Source organism: Salvelinus namaycush, chromosome 17 (assembly GCF_016432855.1).
Source record: "Salvelinus namaycush isolate Seneca chromosome 17, SaNama_1.0, whole genome shotgun sequence".
NCBI classification, from domain to species: domain Eukaryota; kingdom Metazoa; phylum Chordata; class Actinopteri; order Salmoniformes; family Salmonidae; genus Salvelinus; species Salvelinus namaycush.
The window spans coordinates 4,737,049-4,752,001 of record NC_052323.1 but is presented as its reverse complement, the minus strand read 5'-3'; the positions used below and the strand labels follow the sequence as shown (position 1 = coordinate 4,752,001).

The window sequence follows — 14,953 nt, the reverse complement described above, 5'->3', positions numbered from 1 at the left end:
GAAATGGTTTAGGCCTATTTATTGTTTACACTAATTATTCAATGGTCGCTTTATTTTATTTGAAAACTAAGATGTTTGATTGCATTTGACATCGTGAATGACTCGTAGGTTGTGTGATGACATGAACAAATAAATGATGGATTGATTGATACAGTAGCCTATATAATAAGTATTAAAATATAGGCCTAAAGTAAGTTATGGTATTAAGACTAAACATGTCTACAGGCCTACAGTTCGTTGGTGGTTATACAAGGCTGCTATACTAAGCCTATTAATGATAATGACATGACTTATTTTTATAATGATGATCATAATCGGAATAAGGAGATCAAGGAAAAGGAGGGTTGTTATTATTATAAATGAATAGAAATATTGACCATTTGGAACAGTGTAAACAACATAAATAAATGATAAATAATACGAGAGAGGCTGGTCTGATGAAAACAAAGTGTAAAGCCTTTATTACAGCATAACAAAGATGGAAAAACACCCGAATTTGTGAAATTGTTGCGTGAGGCTTGGTTAGACTATTGCTTTATAGACCTAATTAAGTTGGTGTCCTCTCTCCTCACTTTTCCTCGACAATTATGGCAAGGGCTGTTTTTCTCATCTCCTAACTCTGCTGCTGCCTCCGCCGCATTGTTCTCCACACCAATTTGCTAGTTAACTTCTCTATTGCGCACATAGCAACACGGTCTAGGAAAATGTGCCAATTCAACAGCGCACTCATGTGTTTTAGAACCGCCGACACTGACCGCTATCCAACGCGGGAGTAAGCGCATTTGTCATAAAATAATATTTAAAAAAAATAATGTTGTACCATTTGTTCTGACATTTATAATATCGTATACAATTTCAGTAGCACATGTCTTGGACTGATGGACTGTGCCATCCCCACGGCCTCCACAATGGATCAGTCCACTCAGACTGGCGTGAATCAGACGGGTGTCTTGTACACCATGATTTAAAAAAAAAAAGTTATTTTGCTACTGCTCGACTAAAGAAATCTCGCTCGACCAACAGCCTATCAACCAAATAATCGACCAGTCGACTAAATGGGGTCAGCCCTAGTGCGTATAGAGATGGAGTTTATTCTTTCTCTAAATGATAGAAATAACTAGTTGTGAGCAGGCTCATCTCTGTCGACCTGCATATCATAAAGGATATCAATTCCAATTCCATCTGAAGCCCCCCTGTCATTGACAACCCATCAATCAACAAGATAAGAGAAAAGCTTGCCTCTAATTAGTCTGAGGATATCACAATTTACCTCCACAGATTTACTACCCCCTAAAACTCCATGTCCATCTGTTAAGGGGAGAGAGTTTATGCCCCTGGGGCCTGAAATATTCCCCCCTAACGAAAGCCACGATCATAGCAAAGCTCTTTTTTTACTGGTTGTTCTCTAGCAGCTGGGGCAAGATATCATCATAGCACATGGCTGGAATTGCCTTCCAGAGAATGCTGAGGGGAGAAATTGCACGGAGTAAGGAGATTTGATTATTGGATTCCATAAATACCCAAGTGGAGGCCTGAAAATATGCATTGGAGGATAGGTTGAGGATTAATGGCCACAGGAGCGGAGAGAATGGCTGAAATGCATGCAGTCTCAACAGCACTGTAGTGGAGCCCAGACCTGACTTATTATTTTCCCCTCATCATCCCAACTAGTTTTGATTCACGACCTTGCCCCAGCCTGCCCATGTGTGTATATTTAATAGGATTTTTTTTTTTTAGTTTTTACATATTTGACCACACAGAGCAAATCATTTGTTTTGTTCGATAGATTTGAGCCCAAATTCACCTTAATTATTGTATCATTACTCCCAGTTTGCTTAATTTTGGGATGGATTAGCATTAATTTATCTTAATGCGATGTTGCGTAAATTTGTGATAATTACCCTGCACCTTTCTTTTGAAGGCTTTGTTTGGGCGAAATGGAGCGGATTTAATTTGGCCGGACAGTTGGCTTTGTTCCCAGCTCGGACCTGCTATGACATGGTTGAATGATATGGTCGAATGACAGTGCTGAATTATCCTTTTTTTTTTTTTAACGACTGTTCAGAGTCCACGGTTAAATCCATACTCGGCCATTGTGGTACAGTTATCGGGTTGGGCAACAGTTGCGTTGCAGTTATGAATCATGATAATAGGTTGTGGATAAAGTTCTGTTTGGCTGTACGGTTAATGGTATCTCTATGGTCACAGAAATTGTGGCTAGAGACTTGTGAGAGAAGTTGCTTGGAAGAATCAAGGCGGCAGTTTGAATTTGAGTCCGTTTTCAGATAGTCACGGTGATTGCTGTCAATGGTTGAACTTGGAGGCTGTGTGGTGAAGTCATTGGTTTTTGGGCAACACTCATATCCTTTTGTACAGATAATGTTTGAATAGTTTGTTGTCAGTTGAAGTAACTTTTTTGGACTAGTTTGGACTAGGTTTTTATTGGCTAATTCATGGCTAACCTTTTCGGGAATTGTATTCCTGTCTTTGCTGTTATAAAAGCTTTACAACAAAAAAAAACCTCTGTTCTACATTTATAATTTATTTAGTGTTTACAATGTTCTAAACTGTCAGAAATGATATTGTAATCCAACAGCACCTGTTTGGCACACATATTCACGCAGCCCTTGCTCCTTACTTTATTTTTCTTCATCTACAGTATTTTACGCACACAGTCCACAACCAGTAAACATTCCCCCGTTTCGATTTCATTCGTCAAGTCCTCTGCATCCATTTTGCTGTCACGTGTTAGTGTTTGGAGTTTGTTATAAGCAATTTATTGTTGTGATGATGATATGCTATTGGTCAGGCCCGATTGGTCAGAAGAACAGACGACCACTGTCGACCATTTATTATAATTTTTTCGGGGGACAGCCCTACTAACCATGCTTACATAATTGTGATCTGTAGTTACACACACACACACACACAACTCACGCTCTGCTCGGAGCATAAAATGAGTTCCTGTATTGACTTCGCTTGACTAATGTTGTGTGGATAATGTTAAAATAACACCAGACTGAAGACCTGCGGGCAAGCTATTGCTCATTTAGCATGAACAGATTGGCTCTTTCGCACCCAGAGGCATAGCAGGGCTACAATGTCGTGTCCTCACAATGCATAATCTGATATTCAGTGATTGGTCCACACCCTGCATTATTCAACATGGATACTCTTTTCACTGATGTTACAAGTCCTTTCTTGCTCTCTTTTAGATCACGTTTTCACCCCCAACAATCATACCAGCCCCCCCCCCCCACTCCCATCCCCATCATTTCCATTGTCTATACATAGGCTCAGGCCTAAAAATTCTGTTTCCCCGACATTCCCCCAAAATGACATTGTTAAATGTTTACTCACAAACAGGACTGCCGCTGCCATCTTTGTTACCTCTCTGAGGATCCACTCTGAGGAAAGGTGAACGTGCTCATGAATTATACATGTTTATTTACCACATAAATTATTCAGAAGATATCAGTCGCTTGGTTTTTGTCAGAGGATAGGTTGTGGAGACGAACACAATAACGTTAGCTGAATGTAGCTTTCTGAGCAAGAAATGAGGGCTTATGAGTTTTATGTGTACCTGATGATATTGTACGTGGAATTTTCTTGGCTGTTTTCAATAATAATAATTCAGTAATTGTAGCTCTTACAAAAAATAACTAGCCTACTAATGCAAAAGATTCCTCTATGCTGACGACAACCTTTGCAAAAATGCAACTATCCCCAATAGGTTTTTTTGCGGTATAAAATGTACCAATTTTCCCACCATGAAGCCTAAGGAATGTTTCGCTGAATTTGCAAAACTGGGAAGTTATTACTGTTATGCCAGCACAGGCAGAACTCCTGTCTCATTTAAAGTTCCTATCCCCTAGCTGTCTGCCTGAGGGTATGAGAGATTGATAGATGGTCCTGTGTGGCACAGTTGGTCGAGCATGGCACTTGCAATGCCAGGGTTGTGGGTTTGATTCCCATGGGGGACCAGTACAAATAAATATGAAAATGTACTACTGTAAGTTATCTGCAAAAATGTAAAATAGAAACTATGCCGACAGGTTAACAGTTGAAGCCATCTTACCATCAGATTGTTACACCTAAACAAGTGAGCCGTGTTGATAACTGAATCTTCTCCAGTTACTTTTACCTCAGCAGCTTATTGTTATCTTGTTATTATGAGATCACAATCTTTTATGATTGTGAGACACGAGTTCAGTCCCATTTTGGTAGTATTGACTACAGCCAGGTATTACTACTATAGCTGATGTAGGTAATGAGGTTGCGGTCCATAAGAATTAGATTAATGCAGCCAATGACAAACACGCACTACATCGGTGCCGGTCAGACGCGGCGACTCGGTGGACAGGTTGGAAGTTCGATGTCCTCTTCCTCCATTTTGACATGGCCAAGCGCTGAGAGAAAATTGGCCATTGCCTTAGAAATGGGGCCCGTTTATTGTTCACTAATTTAGATTTGGGGATTACGATCAGTAACTAGGCACAATTGTTTTTAACTCCGCACCCTCTCACCCTGCCCATAACCAACAGATGTAATCCCTAATAATTACCTCCTTATGTGACGGGGCCTAAAAGTCTGCTTCGACAGCCGTGTTCACCGAACCACCCTACAGCCAATATTTAATGTGTCCATTTTTTTGTCCTTTTCTACCTCCTTTGTTTTTCATGCTCTTTGATTGATGAATGAATGAATGCAGTGTAACGGTGAATTGTACCTGTCCTGGTCCTTTTGTGATGCTAACATAGAATATTAGCACGATAGCTAGTGCAGTGGTACCCAATGGTCATCAAGTCCTGCATACCCTATTGACCCCATGTATCTTATGAATAAATGTGTTGAAGATTCCTACTTGTAAATGGCAATGTACAATGCAGGGTAGCCAATTTTGATTTAAGACATATGAAAAGGTAGTCCAAAGGGTGACCCACTAAATACTACAGACCTCTCATTTTAGCGTAGCATGCATGCATCCTATTTGCATTCTCAAAGAATCTCACTCCACTTTTTTTCTTAAAGGCTTTATCCCGGCAGCTGAATTGGAGGGTGCTAAGCTCATTCACATGCCAACCCTGATTCCTGTTACCGAAAGCCACCATGTCCCTCCTCCCACAATTAACACTAACGGGTTGTGAAGCACGGCTGGAGATTGGGTGTTCTTGAAATTAATATTGCAGGTAGTATTGTTTTCCAATTTCCAGAGTGATTGGCGTGACGAGTTAGCGTCTGATCCGCTTTTTTTTAACCTTAGCTTGCTGTAGTTAGCTTGCACAACCATGCAAATGCCACTACTAGCTACTTAGCTTGGTGACGTGTGTGTTGGTGTCAACCTCCAATTATTTAGCAAATCATTTTAAGTTTGCAGTCGGGGGAAAAGGTTTGGCCGACACCAACATTCCTACCATAGTGTAGGCCACATGGAGTTTTGAAAACAAGACAGTTGGCTGTCTTTTGGCCAGGACACCCACTGATACGGTGTGTAGCGCTCAGCTCCACCGTGACCTTGCGCTACCACACAAAGGCTCCACCTGCTGCCTGGCTCACACCAGGCAATTGATAAAAATACCCCTTAAGCCCCACACTCTTTGTCAGTAGAGATTCAAGGACAGCAGCCAATGTCCCTTCACTCACAGGCATACACAGGCATACGAGCACACACACACATTCACTGCACACATTAATGATGTTACATCCACAATGACACACACTTGCACAAGCATCATGGGCCCGCCTGCCTGAGGTGTGTAAATCTTCTGCAACATTTTGAACAAGTTGCTATCCTTGCTATTTTGAATGGGCTGGTGGGGGCCTCATGAGGCCAGCTTGGCACACTGACGGGGCTGGGGCGTGTTTGTGCTGAACCAACAGTATGAACCTTGTATATGCCATTTGCACATAATGCACTGTAGGAAACACTGACCTGGTGACTTTCACCTCTGTCTGTCTGGTTGACTCACTGTCCAATGCCTCTCATTATACACACAGACCCTACCCCCAGTCTGCTGCCTTTTGCTAAATACTGATCACATTAAAGCCACATTTTTTAAAAACTCTTTGTTTCAGCCCAATCAAATTAATTTAAATAACCATTGTACAGCAGGACATATTGCAGAATATGCCTTTTAAAAATATTTATGTGGAGGATATTGGCATGTTTGGCCATTTTAGTTATTTTCACTGATGGCTAAAACTTGACAGTGAGTAGTCTCTGGCAAGCCCCAGAATGTAGCCAGGCACCAGACCTGCTCTAACTAATGGACAACCTACATGCCTCTTCCTCCCGGCATGTCATACCTTCCATAGGTTAGGAAGTGGCGGGGGGCATAGCATAGGCCTTGTGTGTTATTTGTGTGGACACAGAGACATTATTTCGTCAGTGTCATCTGAGGAATGCAGGCCTCATCCCTAGCTGACACACAAGATGACCTCTTTACTGTCACGGTAAGGGGATCCATTGACACCGTGACATGGCCTGGTGGGAGGGACGACCCGGTTAAAAAAACGGGAATTCAAAATGGTGGCAATCAGACTGATGGTGTTTTTTCCCCCCCTCTTTCTTTTTCTGTTTCACCGGTCACTAGGGTGAGCTTTGAACTCGCTGCCACGGGTCTCATTGCTCAGTGTTAACCCTCCACTAAAAAAATAAAAAACCTCAAGGTATTGAGAAATCATCACCCTCAGTCGCTGACAAGTGAGCAATTGTTGTGAATCTAGGTCGGCTCAGCTTCGAGTCGCGGGGGATTAATTTGTGCTTTTCTCGGAAACAGAACCACAACAACTCCTCTGTGCGAAGTGCCCCCGATTTTAAGGTGCCCTACATTGATTTGATGGAGCAGAGAACCAGTCTAGTTACATTGCAGGCATGCCAACAGGATGTGGTTCACTGTGATCAGCTTTGAAGGAATCCTCACTGTTGGCCTATTTCTGTCACTTATGGCCAGTGTTTGAGTGTCTCCTGAGGAATACTTTTAAAATGCATCCATACTTCTTTCCTTCAAGGGGATCTCTGATCTGCTATAGAGGTGAATCCTGTTGACTGTCAGATCTTTAAAATCTCTACGCTACAGTGCATTGGAGCAGGGCTTACAGTAGAGGCTGCCACTGTTGACTGAATGATAGAGAGTTTTTATGGTAATACTGTGTTACATAATGCCCTCAGCGCATATCATTGATTTACTTCCCTTTTGTGAGGTCAGTGCACCCATTTGAAATTCTCATTACGCAGGTAGCCTAGTGGTTAGAGTGTTGGACCAGTAACCGAAAGGTTGCTGGATCAAATCCCCGAGCTGACAAGGTAAAAATCTGTCGTTCTGCCCCAGAACAAGGCAGTTAACCCACTGTTTGGTAGGCCGTCATTGTAAATAAGAATTTGTTCTAAACTGACTTGCCAAGTTAAATAAAGGTACATTTAAAAAAATATTAACCACCCATCTAATGGCACCAAATTGAACATGTTACACATTACAAATTCTCACAAAACACTCATAAATATTGTATCATAATATATAGGCTAACGTCTTAGGCTAAGCCAATGAGGTTTAAGTAGGTCTTGGTCAGCAGACTTGTACTGTCCTCTTTTGGCGGTGACGTCCACCTTTTACCTTCCCTACAGGACCTCATTGTCTTAAGGTTGTGACCCCACCGTTTATGTTTTGTCTACAGTATCAGTGTGATAAGACGCAGGGGGTTCTGCATTCACCCCGACCCAAATTAAACCAGGCCAATAAAGGGAGCGGACAGTGAAAGCTCCCTCCTGTTAGCAGACACAGCAGTGGTTTCGAGATAAGTGGCTGCCATTTTATAATTTAGATGACGCTCTGTTGTTCCAGTGTCCCTTCCCATTTTATTGAAAGTGAAGGGGAGCGAGTGGAGGATTGCTAGATGGAATGGCTAAAATGTGTGATGAAAAAGATGTAAATTCTTCACCCTCGAACGTCATAGGCCTAGTTCTCCCCTTAACCTCAATCCATTCCAACATGCATTGGGTGAGGTAGGATGTCAGTGGGCGTGCATTGGGTGAGGTAGGATGTCAGTGCACGTGCATTGGGTGAGGTAGGATGTCAGTGGGCGTGCATTGGGTGAGATAGGATGTCAGTTGGGCGTGCATTGGGTGAGGTAGGATGTCAGTTGGGCGTGCATTGGGTGAGGTAGGATGTCAGTTGGGCGTGCATTGGGTGAGGTAGGATGTCAGTTGGGCGTGCATTGGGTGAGGTAGGATGTCAGTTGGGCGTGCATTGGGTGAGGTAGGATGTCAGTGGGCGTGCATTGGGTGAGGTAGGATGTCAGTGGGCGTGCATTGGGTGAGGTAGGATGTCAGTGGGCGTGCATTGGGTGAGGTAGGATGTCAGTTGGGCGTGCGTTGTTTAGCTAGACATTGCCACTTCCTCCTTGAATTCTGTCTGCCCGACCAATTGTCATGTCGCTCAACACGTTGGCCCAGCTCCCTGTTCTGCACCCTTCTCCCAACGGAGTTGCATAACAACCCATAGAGAATGGAGACTGGAGAGGCAGCCTCAGTCATATTGTGTTTGGCCCCCAAAACAGGGAGCACAAGGCTATCATTGTTAGCTAATGGGAGGACATACCTCCAATAGTTTGCCTACAGTCTGGTACGGTACACTGCTACTGTCTGACTTGGACCCGGAGGTGTGCTGAAACATTACATCCCCCTAATATATCTGGTTTCATTAAGGAAATAGTTAAGAAGTGGATGGTTTGGTAACAGAGCAAAATGTCCCAGACCCATTAAAGACTAGAATATTATTAATTTGGTATTTCAAAAATGCAAAGGGTCAGAATGAGTACCTTTTTTTTTGTACACGCAGCTTTGAAGGGATCCTAAGTAATGTCTTAACAACAATAGGAAGTCATGGTGGCCTGGTTTATTTTGCTCCTGGAGGGGTCCACCAGAGTTCCTGGAAGGATCACTACCGAAATGAAAACCTGGAATTTACAGTTGGCGACAGTGGTGAGATGTTATGCTGTCGGGAACTCTGATAGCCTAGTAGTTTGAGCCTGCTTGCCCCACCTCCTTTTGATCTGTCCAGCGCTGCCCCACTCTGGATCATAACCTTGTCAGTGTCTGTGAAAGGCTTTTGTACTCAGTCAGGAAATGAATATAAGATGGAAGTCATTTCAACAACACCAAGCCTAGAGGAAACATGGTGTAGTTGTTAGGCTATAGGCTACTCTCAGGGTGAAATCATAGGCTCGACCCCTGTCGCAATTCCTGACCAACCTGATTTGTGCTTGAATAGCACTGTTATTAATAAACCCATCACACTCTTGCCCGTGCTTTCTATCGCACTCTCTCGTACACACACACACACAGACACACACACACACACACACACACACACAAACACACACATCTCTCTTTAAATTGCTTCACACTCATACCGAGTGTATCATTGCTTTGAATATACAACACAAGATGAACTTAGATATCCTCCCTCTGTGTTTTTGCGGTTGGCCCCAACATCTCAAACATTACCCAATACAAAAACACGAAACTGGAAAGTGAAAGTGCAATGATAACGAGAGGGAGTGGAAAAATGGGGTCCCTCGCATTCTTTACATGGAGCCAATCTCAAAAGACAATTTTGAAATATTTAAGACAGAAGCCACAATTGATGGTTACGCATATTTGTCTCTCTCTCTCTCTCACTGGTGCTCCTGAGTGGTATAGGAGTGGCGCTGTTTCCCACGCTGGGATGTCACAGAGCAATGGTAGGCTTAAAGGAAAACCGACATTAGCATGCCACCTAGTGGTCGTTCTTGGTAAGGTCTACTTCTCTGTGTCAATGGGCCTATTGGACTTGCGCTCCGGTGTTTTGAATCCTTACCGCCCTTCCTTGACGTTATAGTCGTTGTTACTGTATGTGATTGGATAAGTCAAAGCAAGGTTTCCACCTTAGTGGGTACACCTACCCGACCTCTCAAATCTGTGATTAGGCCTACTTAAAGATGCATTATGCAGAAATCGCTCTGCCATTTCCTGGTTGTTAAAATTCTATTAGTTGGACTAATTTCAGTTTATGTGACAAAACATGCAAGTATAGTGTAGAGAATCATTGTACCATCTAAACGGCTGTGAAATATATTTTTCCTAACCAAAAATATTGTATTTTCAGCTGTTTGAAGCTGGTGTAACAAAACCAAAAGTAAAAGATGCAAAAACAAAATGTAAGACTGGGAAGCGTAGAAATAGCACACATATAACAGATCTACTGCTTCTTAGTTTTGCTTTCAATGAGAATGACAGATCAAATTCATATAGAAATGATTTTTAGGTCGGATGACACAACAAAAGGAAGGGAAGGGAAGACTGAAGGATGTCACCTAAGCTTTCAACGGGGCCTGTTGTCCCGTGTGAATCAGCATTGGTGGGAAAAATACTCAATTGTCATACTTGAGTCATTTTCTATCAAGGTATCTTTTTACTTTTACTCAAGTGAAAGGCACCCAGTAAAACACTACTTGAGTAAAAGTCTTAAAGTAAAAAAGCAAAGATTGTCAAAAATATAAATAGTACAGTACAAATACCCCCCCAAAAATGACTTTAGTACTTAAAAATATTTTTACTTAAGTACTTTACACCACTGTGAATCAGCATGTTCTGTGTTTCGCCTATAGTCCCCAATAATGTAGCTCAGGGTCTCCGACAGGTAGATTGCGAGCCCTGGTTAGCCACTATTGGCTTAAAAAGCCAAACGTAACACTATCTGCCAATTCCTTTCCAGCAATTTTACCACAGTCTGTCTTTTTGGTGCCTGTGTTTTGTCTATCACTTTGTATGTAGCCAGTTAGCGATGCTAAAGCTAACCATGTTGTGTGTAGACAGAAAGACCTTCCCCAGAAACCTCAATTAAATCCAACTGCAAATTAGGCTTACCAGATGATTATTTGTATCAATTAGGTGGCGATTGTTTTGCTAAACCTGCCATGACATGTGCTGCAGCAATATGACATGTGCAGTCAAATTTGTTTTACAGAGTCAGTGATAGTAGTATGGCTCCCTGGAGCAAATTAGGGTTAAGTGCCTTGCTCAAGGACACAAAGAACACAAACGTTTTTTGCCATGTCGGCTCAGGTAATCGAACCAGCGACCTTTCACTTACCGGCAAAAAGCTCTAACCACTAGGCTACTTGCCGCCCGAGAGACAACATCTATAAGGATATTTCTATTGATATATCAGCCTGCTGGATGATTTGTTTCAATGTACTGTACAATTTTATTATGACGAATCCCAAATATCCTGTCCGTTAACAATAGATGGCGCCAGAGCCCATAGTCTCCATGCAGAATTCTCAGGCCTACACCGTGTACAAAACGGTAGGCAATTTCAGAACAGAACATAAGGCTTCAATTAGGCTGGGGGAAATCACTGCATGATGTAACATGGGGTGAAGTAACCCAGTCTATGGAGCTTTGAAGGCCAACCTAGTTTTGATTTTTTAGTTCTAATTCAAACAACAGCCAACAGTCTAAACCGTGTTTTATATTGCATGGATGCAGTGTATTTCGAGGGGATATAGGGCCTATATTTGATACCCTATTAGCAAATCTGACTTTGCATAATAGCCTATAGGCCTTTTCTGTTCAACATGCACACATTCATATGTGCAATTGTTCTAATAATAACTTGCAAAAGATCAGATTTCAGATCCATACAACAACTTGTGTTTGATCCATGATCTTGTATTTGTAGTAACTCACGCTTTGGTGGGTGTTAAGTTCGTGCGACCCATGGGACATTTTAACCAAACATTCCCTCCCTTTCTCAATCTTTGACCTCTAACCGGAGGTTAGTCAAACCGGTTGACCCTTCCATTCCTTCCCCGTTGGTGTCAGACGGTCTCAGAGCCCAGGAACTTGCTGTCAGCTGAAAAAGTCAAGACAAATGAAGGGAAGCACCACCCGTCCTGTTTTTGTTTGTTGTTTTTGTCTCTAAAATAAATATTTGTTAGATTACGTGCTGCTCAGAATAAAATCAATTCTGGGGTTCTGTGGTGTACTATGTTGCCCAGAATGGCAGAGGTGTGTCTGTGCCAAAATGTATCTGCACATCTTTTCCATGCATGTCTGTGAGTACATGTGCTTCTGCTCCTGTGTATTAGGAAGGGGCAGGATGTCTGGGTGGCAGGAAGAGTGTTGCGTCGCCAGGGCTGTGTCACATAAGCTGGCTGGTGGCTGAAGAGTGGGACCTCTGTCAAAACACAGACCCTCTCTTGTCCCCCCCCCCCCGCCGCATCGACCTCCAGTCTCCACTCTACGAACACTTTGCCCCCCCCCCTTCAATCCCCCCCCCCTTCACATTCAATGGACTCTATATATATACACACACACTCACTGACTCAATACCCTCTGCACACTGATTCAGTGTGCACCCACACACAGTGGCTATGCTGTGTGGACTGCATGGGCACTTTGTTTCACCTCCATCTTGGAAGAGTGCCACTGACCAAGTAGAGCTGGGACGATAAACTGAAAATTATAGACATCGACCATACCGGTTACTTATCGTAGGCATTTTGCCGATATCGTTCATTACACTAAGTAGCCTATACTAGAGAAATGTGAAGTTTTGAGATGAAATAAGTTTGCTGATATGGATGATTTGTTAATGGGACAATGGATGACTGCAACCATCAAACTATACTGAACAAACGCAACATGTAAAGCGTTGGTCCCATGTTTCATGAGCTGAAATAAAAGATCCCAGAAATGTTCCATACACACAACAAGCTTATTTATCTCCAATTGTGCACACAAATGTGTTTATCATCCCTGTTAGCAAGCATTTCTCCTTTGCCAAGATAATCCATCCACCTGACAGGTGTGGCATATCAAGAAGCTGATTAAACAGCATCATCATTACACAGGTGCACCCTGTGCTGGGGACAAAAACAGGCCACTCTAAAATGTGCAGTTTTATCACACAACAAAATGCCACAGATGTCTCTCTTATTTTTTATTATTATGTTAGAAATATATTGTTCTATTTATCATTATTGCATTAATTCAGGCAATTGATCGTGAAATAGATTTTTTTTCAGATCGCACAGCTCAGACTTCAATTGGACACTTGATAAAGGGAGGCACTGAATAGGGAATTCGTAGGGGTACCTCTTGTCTTTTCCCTCAGCAGTAGGCTACTATTCACCTGCCTTTCCATACCCACTCCCTCATATTCAGTGTAAAGACCTATGTGTGAGGGAGAGCACTGTCCATGAATAAAATAATACAAAAAATGTGGGAGCTTAGAACTGCCGATTCTTCATGTCTGACCTTTTTTTCAATGATATTCATACACCCGGTCAAATCTGCTAAACTACCTCGAATTATTTGAAATGTTTAAATGCAACTGCTAATAACTGACCGTCTCCTCTTTCCACAGGACCTGGAGATAGTCTACTCCTATCTTCACGGGATGGAGGCCCTTTCTAACCTCAGAGAACACCAGCTGAGGTGAGAGCTCCCCATTTTGATTCACATTTATCACATGAGTTGAAGTTAACAAACATGTATTCCAAATTATTTACACATGAATAGCATATGAATTACTATTTACAGTGCATTCGGAAAGTATTCAGACCCCTTCCCTTTTTCCACATTTTGTTACGTTACAGCCTTATTCTAAAAATGGATTACATTTATTTATTTTCCCTCATCAATGTACAGAGTCGTGGCCAAAAGTTTTGAGAAAAACACAAATATAAATTTTCGCAAAGTTTGCTGCTTCAGTGTCTTTAGATATTTTTGTCAGATGTTACTATGGAATACTGAAGTATATTTACAAGAATTTCATAAGTGTTAAAGGCTTTTATTGACAATTACATGAAGTTGATGCAAAGAGTCAATATTTGCAGTGTTGACCCTTCTTTTTCAAGACCTCTGCAATCCGCCCTGGCATGCTGTCAATTAACTTCTGGGCCACATCCTGACTGATGGCAGCCCATTCTTGCATAATCAATGCTTGGAGTTTGTCAGAATTTGTGGGGTTTTGTTTGTCCTCCCGCCTCTTGAGGATTGACCACACGTTCTCAATGGGATTAAGGTTTGGGGAGTTTCCTGGCCATGGACCCAAAATATCGATGTTTTGTTACCCGAGCCACTTAGTTATCACTTTTGCCTTATGGCAAGGTGCTCCATCATGCTGGAAAAGGCATTGTTTGTCACCAAACTGTTCCTGGATGGTTGGGAGAAGTTGCTCTCGGAAGATGTGTTGGTACCATTCTTTATTCGTGGCTGTGTTCTTAGGCAAAATTGTGAGTGAGCCCACTCCCTTGGCTGAGAAGCAACCCCACACATGAATGGTCTCAGGATGCTTTACTGTTGGCATGACACAGGACTGATGGTAGCACTCACCTTGTCTTCTCCGGACAAGCTTTTTTCCGGATGCCAGTCCTCAGCAGTCCAATCCCTGTACCTTTTCCAGAATGTCAGTCTGTCCCTTATGTTTTCCTGGAGAGAAGTGTCTTCTTTGCTGCCCTTCTTGACACCAGGCCATCCTCCAAAAGTCTTCGCCTCACTGTGCGTGCAGATGCACTCACACCTGCCTGCTACCATTCCCGAGCAAGCTCTGTACTGGTGGTGCCCCGATCCTGCAGCTTTAGGAGATGGTCCAGGCGCTTGCTGGACTTTCTTGGGCGCCCTGAAGCCTTCTTCACAACAATTGAACCGCTCTCCTTGAAGTTCTTGATGATCCGATAAATGGTTGATTTAGGTGCAATCTTACTGGCAGCAAAATGAATAGGAAATATAGTCTAAGAATCCTCCATTTGCAGCAATTACAGCCTGCAGACCTTTGGCATTCAAGTTGTAAATTTGTTGAGGTAATCTGAGGAGATTTCACCCCATGCTTCCTGAAGCACCTCCCACAAGTTGGATTGGCTTGATGGGCACTTCTTACATACCATGTGGTCTAGCTGCTCCCAC

At 42.6% G+C, this 14,953-nt stretch overlaps 1 protein-coding gene across 1 annotated transcript in view; it reads left to right on the top strand.

The window, feature by feature from the left end:
• LOC120062243 (rap guanine nucleotide exchange factor 2-like) overlaps positions 1–14,953 on the top strand; it is a 130,621-nt gene that overhangs the window by 30,782 nt on the left and 84,886 nt on the right. The window contains exon 2 of the mRNA XM_039012066.1: positions 13,413–13,483. Coding sequence (XP_038867994.1) covers positions 13,413–13,483 — 71 coding nt within the window. The remainder of the gene's footprint in view (positions 1–13,412; positions 13,484–14,953) is intronic.